Source organism: Neodiprion virginianus, chromosome 5 (genome assembly GCF_021901495.1).
Source record: "Neodiprion virginianus isolate iyNeoVirg1 chromosome 5, iyNeoVirg1.1, whole genome shotgun sequence".
Taxonomy (NCBI): Eukaryota; Metazoa; Arthropoda; class Insecta; order Hymenoptera; family Diprionidae; genus Neodiprion; species Neodiprion virginianus.
Genome location: NC_060881.1, coordinates 29,667,214 through 29,686,685, shown reverse-complemented (window position 1 = coordinate 29,686,685; position 19,472 = coordinate 29,667,214). Strand labels below are relative to the sequence as shown.

Sequence of the window (19,472 nt, the reverse complement as noted above, 5' to 3'; positions counted from 1 at the left end):
TTGTCAACACATGGCTGACATTTTCTATCTTAAATCATTCAAAGAGCTGTTCAAAAGGTTTTTGACGATGCGAACAAAGCAAGGCTTCGATATCGCGAGTATTTCATCGAGCAAATATAATTTCACCTCTTTAAACATCGAACGAACAGATCGATCGTAAGCCATGATTGATCGCGGTGGAAAAATTAAATTTAAACATTCGGGTCTCGTAAATTTTTCTATCGGTTGTCTATAATTGGTAAGATAATTTATTTTCTAAAGTAGAATTCTATACGGCTCAGACAATTGACAGATGAATATAAATGAAACATGCGGTACCATGAAGACATGCATTTTTATAGGCTGCGTTACATGCTGCGCGTATTTTCTCTCTTCTCCAAGCTTTCCTAATGTGAATAAAATTTAAAAACACAATTTTTAAATAAATTTCATCTTGCATTCACTAAATTTATGGACAGAGATACTCGTCGACAGACATTATCGATTGCAATAAATTATGTTGATTTTCTTTGTTCTTAGGAAAACTTTTCGAAGTTCGTGATCGTGTTCTACGACCTATTAGATAGAATTCATACATCAGTGAAGTACCGAAGGACTTTGCAATTTAATCCGAAAGGAGTATTTTAAAGGAACATCGAACACCGTAGCTAAAAGGTAGAACTCTCAAGTTAATCTTTTCTGGCAATCGTAACTTTTTTCATAAATTGCTGTATCTGCTACCAATAAAAACTATACGAAATCAAACGAGGCAAAAATATTAATAATATTTGCTTAGGAATTCTTAACGGCAAAATAGTTTTTAAAAATATCCTAAACGCTCGTTTAGTCCATTATTCAAAATCGAGAATTTTTCTCCTTAGAACCCGCCATTTTCAAACAAAAAATTTCTTTCAAATAGCTACTCAAGTATCTTTCCATTCTTGAAATACTATAAAAGTGATGCAAATACAGATTTCTTATCATTTTAGTTGTTCAATATCGTAACGAGTGACAAAATATATCATATTATTGAAATACAAAAATCAAATCAAAACACTTGTAACATTCCAAGGAGATTACATCACATTTTACGATGAATATTTAATAAACAATGGAATGATGCTCGTGAATAACTGATTAAATAATTAATTTTTGTCGCGCTTAGTTACGATTGCGCTTACCAAAAAGACATAACTTTTTTCAAACTTTCTATGTTTTACCCGCTCTTGCTGGGTCATACGACGGTTGTTGGATTGATCATTGGATTGGTTTTCAACGTTGGACTCCGTTTCCGTATCGGCCACAAGAAGAAGACCTTCAGGAATTTCCACATCCTCCTTTGCAGCATGAAAACGTACACCTTACCTACAGATCTATTCTACTAGCCCATAGCAGCTTATACTCACCGAGGATAGAATCCAAAGATTTTTGAAGATGGGATATTGATTTGATTTCGGTTTTTTTTTCTTTTTTCTCGTTTTCTCTTCTTTTCTTTTTTTAGCAACTCAACATCGTGAATCAACTCAAAACTTATCACCGTCAATATTAATCATATTATTATTATTAACAATTTGTTGCGTTCAAGCAAGCAGCTTCAACCGTTTCTAATTGCCGGCAGATTAAACTAGTGTGCAATGACAATAGAAATGTTTGTCCCTTTAATTTTTATTAAAAAAAAATATCGAAAGCTAATTGAACATATAATTTTTTCAGTAAAAGAGACAAACGCCTCCTCGTCGTATTATCGTGAACTGATATTCAGTATGAACAATGAATTCCTAAATCGAATATCATGCTACTTCGATCGCCTGTAACTGACCTTCTCTCCGTACTCTGTGTCAATAGCCATCATTTCACGCAACGTCCGCAAAACTTTGACACAAAGTTTCTCTTCCTTTTCTTCGAGCAATTTTTCGGTGTGTTTTATTAATCTAGAATATATCAATGACAAGTTTAAAATAAAATATAAATTTATCATTTCCTCCATAATCGATTGAAAAAGAACGATTCAACTCGCAAATCAAACTGGCTAAACACGAAATCTCTCCAAACATACAAACTAATATGTTCAATGATATCACATCCTATATGGAGCAATTTTGAAGCTTCTGTTTTCTTGGAGCTAAGTGAATTCAATTTTTGACAAACTAAGATATGCACTTACCGTCGTATAAACCCGCCATTTTCACACCGTTTCCTGGCTTCTGTAGAAGCTGGAAACAGTAATTCAGGTCGATACAGTATATCGACTAACAATGACAACTCTGATTGAACGAGAGGCTTTAACTGTTCTTCGAGAAGAGAGACTATGTCTTGGAGTCCCTCAATGATGCTACGGTCAAGCCTCATCCACTGCTTGAAAAATTTTAATCATCGTTCGGTCAGTAGAATCATTTGACAGAGTAGTTGTAAAAAGAAAGTAAAAACGTTTTTGAGAGGATTTGAGGTGGAAAAAAAAAGACATTGACCTATCGGTGCGAGTTCGAAATCAAATTCAGTTAATCTTAGCAAGAACGGGTTTTGGACAATTCAGTTGCAAGATTTCACAAAGAGATTAAGATACTGTGAAGAATTATTACCTGGCTTTGACTTCGTTCAATCTTTGGTTGCTTCGCAGCCTGAAGCCACTTGCTAGTTTGTCTACTCAGCATCGCTGCTTTGTTGAATATAGATGCAACCTGACCTTCCAGATCCGTCGGTATGGCGATCCCTCTGCCTTTGGCTGATAGAATGAAAATCATGGGCTCAAGTACGCTCAAATAAGCTCTTTTGTGCAAGAGTTTTTTATCTCAATTAATTCAAACAGCCTTACCAACATCCGACAATATTCTTATGCAATTTTCAACGTTGAATCGTTGACCAGAATTAAGCCAAGAGCACTGATAAACTTTGAGCGCGGCGTGTAACAACTGTATGAATATCGGCTGGCGTGTCTGTCGAGAAGAAAACATTCCATGTTGTATAAGTTCGCAAAACTTATAAGACCAAGAAAAATGATAAAAAAAAAGTATAATAATATGTACGTGACTTTTGAATGACGTTAAGTGTAATTAGTATTTACAATTTCCAAAGATGGATTACAAGTTATCGATTATCTGACAAGGTATAACAAATGAATCGACACATGCAGTTTAACACATTTGCTAAAAAATTTCTTCCAGCACTTATAAAAATTTCTGAATAATAGTAAATATGTAAAATTTCTTGGAACGGATTCCATTTAGAGAAAATCTTGATTACTTGGTGACAAGTTATGTTTTGGAAAAATATTTCGAAATAAGTAATTTATATGTGAGGATTAACACCAGGGAGTAAAGCCGGTACTTCAAAAATATCATGCTAACCATGTTACTCACGTAATCGTCAACATTATTATCACTGTTCGTATCGCACTCTGTTAAGCTCCAAAAGAGTCTGGCCTCCTTGAGGTGTTTCTATTACGATAATGAACCCGCCACCAAACAGAAACCAGGGACACGGGCATCCAAACGACACCAGCAAACCCGCAGAATTTGATGAGCCGCAGATGGGCGGTTGACGCATGCCAAAAACACACAACATGCCGCTAGTGCAACCAGCGAACCAAACACACGTCCAACTACTCTATTACTGTACTACTAATACTCCAGCCATCAAAGTTTTTTTTCTTTATATCAGGATAACGTAAGTCAATTTTTGTGTCGAAAAAACGTAAAGTTTTTTTCTTTTTCTCTTCACCACGTATCTTTGCACTTAAACTGACGTGTGTTCGATTAATAATATCAGGTGCCTTTATAACTACCATGCGAATTGTTTTATCATTTCTCTTTCATACCCAATTTTTCATTTTTCTTTCTTCAAATTTCAAGTCATTTTAGTGCCAGTTTATCGTGTCATATTAGGTGATTGCAAAGTTTAAGATTCATTGTTTAAACTAGCGTTTTACTTCGCATTACCTTTGTGCTAATCCATTATCTAGAAGCTGTGTAATTCTACTTTCTCAGCATTTTTTTTGTGTGAGGGTCAAATCAACGTTTGCGTCATTCTAATGAATTACCTCAAACTCGTAGGACTTCAATTGTAAAGCAAAACACATAATAGAAAATTCAGAATTTCAGGAATAGGCAGATAAGCTGAAGAAAATCCTTCACCCCAAACTTGCTATTTACAACTCATGCGTTTTTGCTGTACTAAGTATTGAACCAAATTTGCCATTTTATCTTCCCATGTCATATTACGTCAACCCATCTCATAAAATTATTGATCCCAAACCCAACACAAACTAACGCATCAATGACCAGGCAGATCCAAAAATCCGGATTACAAAACATTTTCCAGTGCACAAATTTTCACGAAGCGAAACTTTAGAACGGTAAAAACATAAGCAAACGAGATTAACCAAGAGATATGGGATTAAAAATCCAACCAATCTATAATATTGATTCAATGCCTTAATTCAAACTGTACGAAATTGACCATGAACACCCGTCCCATGCTCTGTTTTGTTTTTTAAATCGCCTGATCATCGAATAGTAGAAATCTCAAATATGCGCAGCGCAATTTCAGTTCAGAACCCAAAAAGTTGATAATTGTCATTTCTCACGATGTAAGAATTAGTTTCATAGTACCTGCACCGTTGTGCTCTGATCGGAAAACGGGCTGTTGAAGAAGGTCGAAATCACGGTCATCAAACCAGTGGTAACGTAATTCTCTAGGGCAATATCAGCGTGACGCCGATCATGGGTCGCTGCGGCAATGATTCCCATGTCGACGATGAATGATTTCTCAAAAAGCGACCACATATGATTCGAGGTATAGATTTCCTTCATTTCAACCTCAGTATCGATGTAACAGTGGTTCAAGAAGTTTATGTAAGCATCCTTCACCTGAAAATACGAGCGTAAATTTTCTTACCTCGATGTTGAATTCTACAATATTCTTTTATTGTTTGCTTAAGGTAGTACCGTGATAAATCACTTTTCTTATAATATCTTTCGATTTTTGAATACACATAATTTTAAGTGTACTTTATACGTAAGAATTTTTTTTAATAGTCTTTGCGGTACTAAATTTTGAAATATTAGCAATCGAAAGTCGTACATTTAACATGTATTCCCTATCCCGACCGTAGTAAGAGTGAGCATTTTATTTAATAACAGCCATATTTTTCTTAGGATTGTTTTCAAAAACTGAGAATTATTAATTCAGGATATAACAAGTAATTTTTTTCAAAAAAAACATAAACAAGCAGTATTCATTTTTTTGTAAATAACTTTTAAAGTTGGTGACTTGCGATGATTCACGTGAGTGGAAGTAAGTGAGCGATAGTTGGTAAAGAAAGACAGCACTAGTGAGTGAGAAAGAAAACAATAGCCATTGACTATTGGTGTCCTTTACATGTCACGGTACTACCTTAAACCGTTTGCTGATGTATCCTTTACCTCTGGTATGCAGTCCTGGTGCGATACCATAACAACTATATCATCGAGCGGAAGTAAACTGTGACACTTAATTTCTGTATTCACATTTTTCCCCATTGTACAGCATGCCAAGAGTCTCACTAATTCAACATGGTACCTATAATGTGAGCAAGCAGTAAAAAGGGATTGAGTTATTTCATGTTCCTGTGCCGATTGTAGTACCTTGAGCGATATTTAATTCTGATCTGTTTACCTAAGTGGACTACTCTCGTCCATGCGATGCCTTTCCGATCTCATCATTTCGACAAAGTGATTGAACGACGCTTTGTCGTTGTAGAAAACCAACACATCTTCGCCAGCTTGAACCAGCTGGAAATAAACATAAAATAAATCTTATATTTTGACATGAAACTTCGTAAATTAGGTCCGTTACTTGAAGAAATTTCGATTTCTGACTAGGTATTGCCAATTGTTCGTGCCGCTGGCTCGCTGCAAATGTTTCCGATAGCATTTTAAAACTCACCTCTTGCATAACGAGTTCCTGGCACTTTCTTATAAATTGATTTTCAGCCTTGACGATAGTCTGAAGAAACTTGAGATATTGTACGTGCCTTCCATGGGTTTCTATGCAATGAACAAAGTGCTGTATCACCTTGGGATTCACTTCGTTGCATAGTGTTGAATTGTCTTGGAATATACTACAAACAGTTTGCGCTTCCCTGATACCGGGATTCAAGAATAAGTCGAGCTGTTTATGGAGCAACGCTTGATTCTGCTGATTCGCCAGGCAAAAGTTTTGGAGAAAGTCGTGAGCGAGCCGCATAAGTTCGTTCATTCTGACGTCTTCTTTAGAGTCGAAAGGAACCTGAAGCAGGTCCAAGACGACAGTATGAACACCGACGTTACGTAAAAGTCTTTGCTCGTGCTTTCTAGCTTTAACCTGACCCCCGGGAAGCGCTTGAATGCATAACTTATTCATCCTGATCAATATCTGTTGAATTTTTTTGTACTCGTCGGCTTGCTCGGGATGTAAAGGTGGTCCGACATCTAGATCAATGGCGGAACCCTTTTTATCAGTTGTGGATAATTGTGGCGGGGTTTTCCTCGGTGTGGCGCTCTCCTCCTCTTCGTCTTTGTTGTTTTTTTTCTTTTTACTAGTATGTTCCTCGGTAGCTTTCGACTTGTAAACCCAAAGCTCTGACTTTTCTACAGACTGTCGTAGAACGTCCAGATCAGATTTAATCTGTTTATAAGACTCGACGTCACTGTCGGATACCAAAAGTTGGACCTAGATGAGACAATTGACATGCTTGAAAATAGTTGTGCTGGAAAATTCACGGCATTGATGTGCCCGCCTCAACTAGTGAGGAAGTGTTGAAAAAAATGCGATAACCGAACGCATACGATTACGTTCAAGGAGATTGAAATTTTCAATGTCGAACCTGCTTGAAAGCCTGCAGGACTTCTTGTCGCTGACTAAAGTGCCTGAAGAGCAGATGCAGAGCACCGGAAACTAGCGGTGGATAATCATGCATGGCTAAGTGAAGCAAAACTCGTAGAAACGTTCGTCCTCCTTGACCGTCCAGATCCAGTACTGCGCACTCCTCGCTAAAAGCGCGTCAGCGTTGGAAGAGGACAGAATGAAAATAAAAAACATTGCGGTAAATATTTCCAACATAAAGTAAACGCAACACATCGACAGCTCTACTGGGTTATAAAGCATAGGTGTGAAGAGCGAAAGGACGGAGTTTAACTTACCTACTGCCAAATATTCCCTCTGCTTGGGAACCGATTGTTTCCAAGTTAATTTCTTTTTGTCGAATACTCAAATCTGCGGATGTTTTCTCAGTCTCGTCAAATTCGCACTTGAATATACTGAGCAGACAGGATATCCTGTAATCCAAACGGACATCCAGAATGAACTGCAGGATCTCGATTATCTTCAGTTTCGTATCCATTACCAACGGATACTCTGTCTTCATGCTTGGTTTTGGACGGGGCGAGGATGCTCCCGTCAGTACCTGGCCAGCAGGACCGAGCGTCAGGCTGGTCATCACCGCTCCCATGTCTCCAATGCATCGCAAAACTCCTCCTTCGGCTGAGGTGTGAAATTGAATTTTAATTTATTCATTTATTTGTAAGATTGACAAGCAATTATTATCAAAATTCGCTTTGACACCGATTTGCAGCAGAAACTTCAATAGGAAACAGACTACAAAATGAAAGCAATCAAATATTCAAGTTATTTTTCTTTTTATGATTGTCTTGGGTGATTCAGTTTCCGATGCTGATGAGAATCGAAATCGAAGCCAAATATTCTAGTTCAGTGAATTACTGTTGCGTGGATTTTTCAAAATCAACTACATTATAAAAGAAAACGTAGTAAAAATTATTCTCTATGTTGAATGTGACAAATTCTAATGAAACCTACTAATTTAAATCCGCTAATAATTAGTCGTCACAAACAGCCATAAAATCTAAGCAATTATACTTACTAACGAAGCTTGCAGAAAAAACTGTTCTAAAACCAAAAGCGTGCAAATTTAGCTATATAATTATCCCAATTCTAAGCAATACAAATCTATTTCCACTACCATAGCAAATAATAATAAAACAAGGCGAAAAAAGGCTATAAAAATAGTTTTAAAAAATTTCACAGTACAATTCTCGGTGTAGAAAGCCAAATGGTGTATAGAGTGAAGTTTAGTGTGTTTTCCATTACCATTTCGATGTGTGGTTAAAAAATGCGCAATCATGAAATTTTGTGTGCAGCGATGTTTTAAATAACGTGAAATACTTTGTAAATGTTAGCATTAATGTTAGAGTCGAATCGCTCACGACCAACAACATAAAGGCAGTTACTGGGTTTAAAAAATGAAAAGTTCGAATAAACACAGCATAATATAGGACATCAAATGAAAACTCTAGGCTTTAGATACACTGATCTTAAGTATTTTACTCGTTACAAGCTAGCAAATTCTACAAATTCAATAAACTAGAAATAAGTTAGTCGTGGGTTTACCTTCTTCTTTCAAATCCGTATTCTCACAATCAGCTGTATGAAATGTTACAGGATAGCTGGTTAGTTGAAAATATTGTTAAACTATTCAGAATCTTGATGATATGTAAGACGCATGGTAGGAAATAATATTTTGCAATTCATGCCTCTTCCTGAAATACGTATACTTCAGTGTTCTAGGACCAAATTATTAAAGGTTTTCAAATTTGATTAAAAACCGGAATTATGAAGAGAAAAGACAGACGGATTTGAATTGTATTTAATTTGAATTGTAAAAAACCAGGATGAAACAAACTTGGAGAATTAATGGAATAAAAACCGATAGCAAGAATTTGAAATCCCTTCATTAATCACAGCGCATTTTGTTACGCCATAAATATCCAGTTTAAATGGCAAGTTAAGAATCTTTCAATAGTCGAATATAAATATTATAGAATTTGTCTGGGAAAATAGTTTAACATTATTAAAGCAGGTGAAGCTGTATTAGCGAAACTTACAGTGAATTTCACCTGTAGGTATTTTTCCATCGTTGAAATCGTTCTCCGATACACAGTCCAAAATACTCAACAACGTTTTTGTCAGTCTCAACAAATCGCTGAAACTGTAGAATCCAAAGTATATCAAATCTCGAGCCAATTTGACAACCTGAAAAAACGTTCGCATCATATTTCTGCTGTGTTGTTAAAAATTTCTGATTTAGTCGTTGGAATTTTTTCAAAAATAGTACCTCAAAAGTTAGCCTATTTTGTTCCTGATCGGCAAACGACCACATCTTTGCAACTACGTTGCAGAGATAATCTTCGACGAACATTATGGTCGAACTGAATCTCGCACGAACAGCTTCTTTATTCTGATCCGGTGTTTTGTTTGTATCGTAACTGAAAATTGACGATAAATAAATATTTGCCGATTTCGAATTGATCCAAACTATCAATGAAATTTTCAGCTTTGTTTCAAACAATTTGTCAGAGACGACTTACTCGTTTATACTCATTCTCGGTGGTATTTCTGACCATAAACGAGCATATTTTACCGGCGTCACCGGCTCCTGAGGATCCCGGTCGACGTGGAGATGTAACATCAGCCGACAAAAGGAAGCTCGCAAACGATACGGAACAGCCTCGTCCGCCATGCATCTGAAAGTATTGAGTTTTCGCATAAAGAGGGTAGTAAAATACGTCAAGAACTGAAGAGATAATTTTTTTCCTTCGATAACAAGTGTGTAATAGGAGAAACGTACTTCAAAATCAAATCGATATCCAAATGAGGGGACAGATTATTCAGAGCCAAATATTGTCTGTTTAGGCACATGTTGCTGAACAAGTTGAGCTGATGCCTGTAGTAGTCTAATATAGCAGCAGCTTCGACATTGCCCATTTTTGCATCCCTTGACAATTCTACGAGGGATGTTTCCATGGATCTCTGTAAAAATTAAATGTTTCAAATCACGGTTGATTGTCTAGCGTAGATTTACGAAAAGTAGGGAAAACTTACCTCCCCATTTTTCCAAGCTAGCAAAACTTCCAGTTCTTCCATTATGGTTATTTGCGGCTCTTCGTTGTCATCTCTATCATAAGATTCTTCTACTACGACAGGCATGTTTCGTATTCTAAGTATACAGATTTAATGATTTAAACATCATCCGAACGAAAATGAAATATTTTCAGATATTTGACCAACGATTAAATAGATTTACCGAGTGTCGATTAGTATATCTTGATTCTTGGTACTCAGGACGCTCTTACATATCAATTCCTGAGTAACGGCAATAGCCTTCTTGTTAGATATACAGAGATCAGATAAGTAGTCAAGAAACCGTGACTCCCAGTTGTACATATTCTTTCTAACTAGACCAACAAACGTTTCAATCTCAGCCGCCGTTATGTGCTTCTCGAGGAGTTTTCGATTGTTGTGTAGCAACGCAGTTATCGTATCCTCGGCCAATATGTCGTACCCAATTTGCTTTTGCATGAAAGCAAAATGCTTGGCGATGTATTCCTAAAGTTGTAAAAACAACACGGTTTTTCAGTTACAGTTAATCACCAAATCGTGAGAAAAAAAATACTTCTTCTTCATCACATGCACTTGTTAACGGACAGTCAAAGTTTGCCAGAATTCGATTTATACCTGATTTTTTCTGTAGTCCTGCTGCGATAATCTTAGAATACGATAACATAATCGAAACATATATTTATACGGAGCATGCCTGGGATCATTCAGCTCTTCTATTCTAAGGAACGGTCCTTCTCCAGCAGCTGATTCGAGAAAGGGCGCCTGAAATAAAAAATAACACAGTTATATTTTCATGTCGGTAAAAAAAAGTCGTAAATTCTGTCGAGTATCGATGTACCAAAATGACTGATATAATGTGTGATAAACTCACTTGAAGAATCTTGAACAGTTGTCCTAAAATATACTGCTCCCTGAGGAGTTTTTGTCTGTCTCGTCCAGCGTTTGTGACGATCAGTTCCAAAGCCTCGGATTTGTTCTGTTCATTTTCTCGCTCAGCTATAAAATATACTATGTCTTGAAGTAGACTGGTCACAGCTCGTCGCTCGTTATGTGATATAGTTCCCCTTTCAAGCTTAACGCTCATAGCGGCCAAAACCTTACAAGCATCGTTAGCAAAGTCCAAGTCACGAACTTCTACCGGAGTAACAGATCTAAGTGCAAAAGCTTCCTTGTCTTCTTTGTTTATCGCGCATCCGACCTGATGTGAAAAACAGAATTGAACCATTAACTCGATAATTCTGATTTACGGTGAATTTCCGACATGTTTTTAATATTTTTATTTTTTTTTTCTGAGCTCTCTTTAAACTGCCAAGTCTAACCTTCGACATCACAGGTTTCTCGTCATCCTTGTCAATCGGTATACTTGTAGAATGGACCCAAGTGTTTGTACATATGTGATGCAGCCTAACGTACGACGAGTGAGGCACCAAACTGTCGCCTCGAGTCAAAGTGGTCGGATCCAATTCAAACAACGAACTGATTTCGTTGCTATGCGGAACGGATACCAGCCGATAAATCTGCCCGCTTGGTTCTGGTGATTGAAAGAAAACAGAACACAGAATTGTAGTTGCGTACATCTATAATTTCTATCGCAATTGACAAAATTGACAGGCTGTACACTGAGGGAAAATAGATAATGATAACGCTGCATTTTTGCAGATTTCATACACACAAAAGATCTACCAAACATTTCCAAACAAATTCACCAGAGAATTGAAATTCGAAATAATCATAAAACTTCATGCAAGTTTCTAAACAATCAACATTACCAACAGTATTTTGCGAAAGATCAAGTTGTATCTACTGTCAAACATTCGGTGTATTGAATGTGAGATGTTTCAAGCATTTGGAAGAGGAGAAAACGGCGATATAGGTAATAAAGCATTGCTCTTAGCCAGAGAAAGCAATTTTCTCTTGCAAGTTCTGAACATTCTTAGATATTATCTCGTCCAAGGGTGCTTCCAGATCATAAAATTTGTGCTACCTGACGGAATACACCGTCTTCATTCCGCATGCCTTACCACGCTTGCCTGATGCCATTTCTCGCGGTTCATCTGTGTCCACTTCAGCGGCTAGATACTGTCCGGTGGCTAAATGCTTGAACCTGAATAACGAATTCCAATGTCCTGCTCCACCCCTGCAAGGATCGTGTTGAACGACCTGATGAGAAAGAAAAATCTCCCTTCAATATTCGCACCAAAAAACAAGTATGGATGATTAAAGGTGCCGCAAAACTAGCCTCTATTTCCCACAAAGCTTTGCTGCTGGTGGCAGCGGTAGCACTAGTCCTTCCTGTGGTTCTCAAAAAAACGTGTTGTTTCTTCTTGTACTCGTCCATAGTGAGAAATTTTTCTTGCTCGGCATGAAAGAGCCTAACGACATCGCCGCCCTTCAATATCTCCTCCTGATTCTCGCGGTGTTCCATAAAAAGTTGAATTTTCCAGGAAGTTGACGAGTTGACAACATTCACCTGAAAGAAACCAGGGAAACTTAGTCAATTCCAAAACAAAACAACGCACACAACCTTTATTCATGGGCAATTAGTTATTTACACAAATAAGTGACGAACCTCCTTGCAACCAGGATTATCGCTGAGTTCGTAATTGGCGGCTACGTGCAATCCTTGCCTCCCAGCATTGACGGGCTCCATGATAACTTTATCGCCGACTACAACATTGTCTCCGTCGCTCCTCAACTTGTAAAAAGGAGTTATGTAGAACCAGGAGCCCTCGTTTCCATTCGCGTCCAAATATACCCGCATCGCATTCTTTTCCAGCAACGCTGGCAGCCTTTTATTTACAGTCAAGAATTTGTTGGACTTGAGATGCAGAAGCTGAAAGGATACACTTTTTTTCTTACTAGATCCCAACTAATCGCAGTTACAGCCGCAAATCAAATCCTTTCAACGCTCATAGAATTAATTGCAGTGTAATAAGCCTAGAAAATCTGAATTTTTACTCTGTGAATAATTTGATTGTTTGAAAACTACGTCATAACTGCTTGTTGCTTTGCTATATTAATATGCAAAACTTGCCTACATTCTAGTTCGAGCTTAACGACGAATATTACACCAGAAATTTTCAATTATTTCGTATTTTTATAGAATGACAAGCGACAAACAGTTAAACTTTTGAAAGATATCTTTACAATTACCTGAATAACGTTACCGTATGCCACAACCGAGCCCATAACTTTTTTATGTTCACTTTCATTTTGTTTTTTCTCGATCTCTGCTGCGTGCTGTTGAAAAATAATTGTTTGAAATCGTTGTCACTTATTTTTTCAAACATATGTTTCTTCTTGTTATTTCTTTTTGTAAAAATTTACCTAAACTACTTACATGAAGTCTCTTGATTAATACAGCATCGGTGCTGGAACTACTGCTCTGTTTAGCTGCATTCCAGAACTGTTTTTGAGCAGAGTAACGATTCGAGGGGCATATTTTAAAGAGACAGTCTGTAATCAATGAAAAAAAATATTAATTACGAACGATGTACTGCTCTAGATTATTTCATCGACAATTTTAATCGCTCCAAGACATTCTTGCGTTTTGAATTACCTCTAAATTTTTTTGGAGGATTGGTGAGATCTCCAGCCTCTGGACACACGACGCATCTGTCGTCCACAAGCCTGTATGAAAAAAATAAATGAAATGAACAAGAGCACAAATAACAGGAATATGAAATTTCAGATTCATTTGTAAGACCGATAATTTTCGAAAAACATAAATTCCAGCTCTGAAATGGAATCACTTAGGTTTTGATAGCGTAAGCATGAAAGAAGTATACAACCGTTGCATCACAGATAAAATAATTTTCCTTTCATTACGCTGCTCGGTTATTCAAGTGAATCAAATCTCCAAGGGCAGCATATGATTTGTTTAAATAATAAAGCGAAACAACTCTGAATACAAAAAGATTCAAAGATTTTAAGTCAAGGAATATCGAGATTAAGGGATTTGTAATAAAAATCGTTGAATTTTTAACTAAAAAGTGATTATTGGTGATATGATTTTCAAGAAAAACGAAGAAATTAATACAAAATTTAGCCATCATGGCCTAATGTTCTTTCTACCTTTTACACCCTTTAATTAAAAGATCATAGGAATAGTTCGAAAGTTCACGTTTATTTACAAACTACGTGTATTCACATTCTTGCAATATTAATAACAGTTTGATTATATTTCTGGGAGTTCCAAAGCATAAGAAAAACGAGGAAAAAAAAACATTGACTAAACAAAGAAGAAAGAAGGAATTAGAATACACTCGAGCAGGAAACGCTGAGCTTTCATTTTAAACATCCTTTCAAGCAGTTTTAATTTTTTTCAGCACTTCTCAAAATCAGGTTCCTTCGTGATCAAAGCAGTCGCGTTTAAATGGTTATTAATTCAATACGTTTTTTTCATACTTCAATAAGTTCAATCGTGAAGAAATGGGTCGAAACAAAAAAAATCCTTTCCCCAAAGATATTTCGTAAGATATTTACAGATCTGCAAATACGGAGAATATAAAAAAAAATGAAAAAAGAAATGAAAGTTAAAAAAAAAAAAAAAGTAAACGGAATAAGTATTACGTATATTCCAATTGTTTTCCGCATTGATTTGTTAAAAGTCATTTACGCGGGTAGTTAGGAAAAATGTTTACAAAAGGAAAGATTAAACAGTTCCTACAATTATTTTTTTTTTTTTTTTTTCATCTCATCCAGGCGATATTCAGGATTTGAGTAGAAACTAATTGAGATAATCGTTTTGTAATTTGCGAGCGGCGTTTGTCTTCTTCTTTTTTTTTTTTTATAAGTTTCTAGCTCTTCGTAAACAAAGGGGGTTTACATTCGAGCCGCAAATAGTGAAAATTAAATAACAAACACGTATCAAGTTTATTGATACAACCACCTTGTACTTACATACTTCCGACTAGTCTAGTCGTCGCCTAGGTTTACTTTTTGATATACATGTCGTATCTTATACTCGTGTACGTGTGAAACGATGTAATAAGCGGGATAAATTACAGCCAATAAACGCGGTGGGTATAAAATCGCGGATCTGTTAATATGAAATCATTGCGTAATTTATCGTTAACTTCACTTTTTATTATTAAATTCTTTTCTTGCATTACAGATTTTTCTTTTTTTTTTTTCTTCTTCCTCATTTTTCAACGCTTATAACCAGCTTAATCGATATGTATAATTTCGCGTATGTATAATAAAAAATACTACTCGCGATAATAATTATACATCTACTATCATTTAGTTTGCCTTTATTTTTATCCCACCTTGATAAGAAAAACTTGGCAACAAAGTAAGCTTAAAGAAACTTATCGTTATTAATCACAGCTTACATGTAATAATTCATGTATAAAGGTTTCTACATTTCCGTACCGGAAACCGCGGTTTTCCATATCTTCCAGAAATTATTTTATAAAACAACGTTTCACCAATTTTTTTCTCCTTGGTTCTTTTTTTCTTTCTTTTTTTTTTCTTTTTTTTTACAAAAAGTTATTGACCCCATTTTTCATCTGTGAAATCAAAACTTGTTCGTATCTGCGTTCTGAAATGAAATGAATTTAAATAAAATAATAATTATTCTAAGCTATTGAAACTTTTTTTTAAAATCAACATCATTTACCGCAATTATGTAATATACATATATATGATACATATATATATATATGAAGACTATTTTTGTGGGCTAAATTTATCCATTCATATAGAGCAATAAGAAATATTCTTAGATTCTGAACAAAATATTTTAGTGCAGGACATATATTTTTCATGAGGCTGAAGTTTGCAACGTTACCGTAACGAAACATGGGGAAAAAAATCACTGTATACTTAATTTTACAATGTTTTTTAAGAAATTAAGATTTCGAAATATAAGTATGGTTGGTTTTATTACGTGTTTACCAAACTTCAAACAATTCCAAAATGGCGAATTAACGGTTTTTCCTTATCGTGAATCATTACGATAACGTTACTAACTTCAATATGATCTAACTTCAGCCTCGTAGAATCTCGCGGTGTTACACGTGCGTTGTACTTAAAGTATACAAAGGCACACAAACACATTGTAATTAATTCGTTTACATAGATTACTGCTAGACCTGACTGTCTCCTATAAGACTACAAGTAAAAGCGCATTTCTACAACATTTATACAGGGCATTCCACGCCATATTAACCAAAATCTGATCTTCAACCTCTTGGTTTTGGTCAGCGTTTTTGTTATACTGTTATTCCAACTCTAAGAAGATACTCAAATGTTTTGGGTGAATTTATTTGACATACGATTTTTGAAAACCAACATATATTCCACTGTAATTTAAAAATGTGATGAAGATTCTCAAAAATTTAAAACTACAGCTATTCGTTTGCGTGTTGCTGCTTGAATATTTTGATAAATGATCCAGTATTCTCAACAATTTTTTCCGATATTTAAATTACGTCCAAACGTCGCATATCGGATTGCAAAAGATCGTAAGTAAAAAAAATTTACTCGAAAAAAAAAGGAAAAAATTTTTTCACTGCTTTTCGAGAGTTGGAAACAACGATATAAAAATTCGTGAACCAAATCTTACAGGTCTAAGATCAAACCCTGGTCGATTTGGCATGGAATGCCCCATATATATGCAAAATTAAAGGTTCTTGAGCTTGAAAGCATAGCGCATAATTTTGCGATAAAACTAGCTCCTTGAGTACCAGTTACGTTATATATATATATATATATATATATATTTTTTATACATCTCTGCGGGTATACATGTACAGTATTGCACAATACTCTTATTTTGTATACAACTACCTGCTCTGCTTAACCGACAATTATAACAGGACACAGAAACACTCTGGCAAAGGCTTTCATTTTAGCGCAAACTTTTATTCATCTGATCTATCGTCGCGGTATGAATTGGAAAATCGAATAGTTAAATAAACTCGACGCGTTTACAGAGGAGGAAAACTTTTTTGTTTCTATCAGGTCACATACAATTTCTTATTTTCCAAACCGTTGCCAATTTATATACCATTACAGGACAATTGATTGTGCCTATAATTAATGTGCTGAGAAAAAAAAGCCCCCCCCCCCCTCCCTCCAGCAACTCATGAAATTTCAATCCACGAAATTAAATTTTCAATCGTAAATTACAATCTAATTTCTTCTTCTTCCTCTTTTTCTTATATCCGTTAGGACTAATATTTACACAACGATAAGTGGCAGATAGTGCTGTGTGGTTAAAGATATACACATAATAACCTACCTAACGTGTGCATATTATAGACAAATTTTTCATTCATTTATTAGTTGATCTTTAACTTTCTCCCGCAGTTTTTTTTTTTTTTTTTTCATGTACAATTATAATATTTATACACGATATATTATGAAACTTCTCTGGAATCGTAACAGAACGTAATCGTTTTTTCAAATTACACATATACCCTTCAATTTATGCTATCAGTTAGAGATATTATTATTGTTAAGAGGACACGTTACTGCAGCTTGCATTACACAATAATCATTCGCGTAACGTATAACAACTCGTGCGTCTACAGGCTTCTCAACAAGATCAACATTATATTCCAAGCTCGTTTAACACATTCAACGCAAAGAGAAAAAGAGAAAAATAAGCATAAACGAGCGATTTATAACGCTACGTCGTTAGAAAGAGGACAATAATGCAGTACAAGTTTCTTGTGCAAATAATGTTTGCGTTATTAAACTTGTACCAGTTTCGACGTGTATAGAAACGTGATGTTATAATAAAATAATAATTTAATAATATATAATAAGTTCGTTCAAGAAACGCCGCATTCCTTCTGTTAGAAAAATTAATAACAGTGGAAGAGAATAAAAAATGTTCAGTCAAAATCATAACCACGAATATAACAGTTTGTATTGTATAGATATAGAAGATCGTTGGCAAATTTTTCATTTCAAACACAACCAGAGTGACTTTACAACGAATGTACTGGAAGCGAAACAATATCTGAAAATTCGAAAATATTGAGAAGGTTGAGAACCATGTAACGCAAGCTGCTGCTAGAATAAAATTGGAAAAGAGTCGACTCAGCGTTACTACTGAAAAAATGGAACTGCAAGTCCGGAAGAATAGTGTAATGAGATACAGTGGACTCGGTTTCAATAGAAAAACAATGAGAAGGTATAAATATTACAAGTCTTGAGACTGAAACCTGCCTTCAATTCATGTAAGTGTAACAATGCAGCTATTTCTAATCATAAGTAGGAGTTGAGGATTGAAATTGAGAAGAGACATGCTTGATTTCAATTATAAACAAATTCAATCCATCTATTATTGGCGAGATGGAGATCAGATTTTTAGGATAAAAAAATATTTCCTCTCACCCAAGAGTGGAGAGAAAACCGCACACATTTCCCTCGGCGTAAAGGCTGACGATGTCACCGTTGTGAAGGAAACTTGCCGAGCCAAGTATTTCCCCCATGTCTGATATTTTCAAGGTGTCTCGCACCTCCGATCTTCCTTGGTAAAATTCTAGGACACTTTTGGCCCCTTAATATCGCAGTTTTCCAGTCATCTGAAAATTTGTTCAAGATATTTCATTTATATTGAAAAATATTACGGTTCTCCACTCAATCATTTCTTTAGCATTACGATTGCCCCTTTTGTTTTTTTTTTTTTATCTATTGGTATCTATTTTGAGACTTTTACTAAATCAACAAGAGTTGAATATTCATTAGCAAGAATGTATGATTCGTTTTGACATTTTCGTTGGCTGATACTTTTTCATGATGTAAATGAACGAAAATAGAAATTGATGAACTTGGAGGTATTAATAACATGGACGTAATTGAACAGAATGTGAACGCAAAAAGTCATGCTCATTAATTGACCAGAATTTATAGTCTTTATTCTTAGAGACACTCTTGACACTTGGCATAAAATACTACAGGATTCAAAACAGATCATCGTTTGTTCAAATTTCTTCAATATTTTCAACATCTTCAAAGCCTCTCTTTCTCCGTTGAATAGTATTACTGAAAATATTCACATAGCTTCATTTTTAAGAACGATGAAACGAGTAATTTCGACAATTTTTTAAAATTGAATTGCATGCAAAAGAATTCAGTCTTTGAGTAAGAGAAAATTATTCATCTCGGTGTGTTGCGTACAAATACAAATGAAAAAACTTGATACAAACAAATTCTTTTGGCCAAAGAGAAAGAAACTTCAAATCCTGACACAGTTCCTTGTCATCAACAAACAGAAAGATAAACTAGAAATGAAGAACATTATTCGGTGTATTTACGACTGTGTGACCTTTTTCACTCTGGACATATCATATTGGGATCAATATCATGATAGATATTGAGCAATACGTAACATCTGCATAATAATCGGAGTAAAAACAATATCAAAGCAATAGTAGGAGAATTGAAGTATAACAAAACAAGAGAAAAAAAAAAGATGGAATAATGGAAACTATTCAAGTATATAAAAATCAAGGACAAGTGCCAGTGTGGAAAAAACGTGAAACTATCTATAAATAAAATATGAAAAGAAAACGACACGCCTGTGGTTACGTATGAGTGAGAAA

At 35.4% G+C, this 19,472-nt stretch overlaps 1 protein-coding gene across 2 annotated transcripts in view; it reads right to left on the bottom strand.

Moving 5' to 3' along the window:
* Positions 1-19,472, bottom strand: part of LOC124304355 (inositol 1,4,5-trisphosphate receptor) — a 30,067-nt gene that overhangs the window by 8,483 nt on the left and 2,112 nt on the right. Inside the window, exons 2-30 of one of the 2 annotated variants that reach the window (XM_046762439.1) lie at positions 18,262-18,452; positions 13,469-13,539; positions 13,250-13,365; positions 13,063-13,149; positions 12,479-12,742; positions 12,149-12,379; positions 11,931-12,069; positions 11,229-11,440; positions 10,781-11,107; positions 10,525-10,671; positions 10,094-10,395; positions 9,892-10,006; positions 9,638-9,819; positions 9,378-9,533; positions 9,125-9,275; positions 8,895-9,042; positions 8,401-8,433; positions 7,137-7,476; positions 6,821-6,986; positions 5,902-6,666; positions 5,632-5,747; positions 5,400-5,535; positions 4,587-4,844; positions 3,324-3,413; positions 2,792-2,912; positions 2,559-2,701; positions 2,144-2,334; positions 1,799-1,910; positions 1,200-1,316 (exon numbers count right to left, since the gene is read on the bottom strand). In XM_046762439.1, the coding sequence (XP_046618395.1) occupies positions 1,200-1,316; positions 1,799-1,910; positions 2,144-2,334; positions 2,559-2,701; positions 2,792-2,912; positions 3,324-3,413; positions 4,587-4,844; positions 5,400-5,535; positions 5,632-5,747; positions 5,902-6,666; positions 6,821-6,986; positions 7,137-7,476; positions 8,401-8,433; positions 8,895-9,042; positions 9,125-9,275; positions 9,378-9,533; positions 9,638-9,819; positions 9,892-10,006; positions 10,094-10,395; positions 10,525-10,671; positions 10,781-11,107; positions 11,229-11,440; positions 11,931-12,069; positions 12,149-12,379; positions 12,479-12,742; positions 13,063-13,149; positions 13,250-13,365; positions 13,469-13,539; positions 18,262-18,359 (5,334 nt within the window). In that variant the 5' untranslated portion in view covers positions 18,360-18,452. The remainder of the gene's footprint in view (positions 1-1,199; positions 1,317-1,798; positions 1,911-2,143; positions 2,335-2,558; positions 2,702-2,791; positions 2,913-3,323; positions 3,414-4,586; positions 4,845-5,399; positions 5,536-5,631; positions 5,748-5,901; positions 6,667-6,820; positions 6,987-7,136; positions 7,477-8,400; positions 8,434-8,894; positions 9,043-9,124; positions 9,276-9,377; positions 9,534-9,637; positions 9,820-9,891; positions 10,007-10,093; positions 10,396-10,524; positions 10,672-10,780; positions 11,108-11,228; positions 11,441-11,930; positions 12,070-12,148; positions 12,380-12,478; positions 12,743-13,062; positions 13,150-13,249; positions 13,366-13,468; positions 13,540-18,261; positions 18,453-19,472) is intronic. The other variant, XM_046762440.1, reaches the window with a different exon arrangement.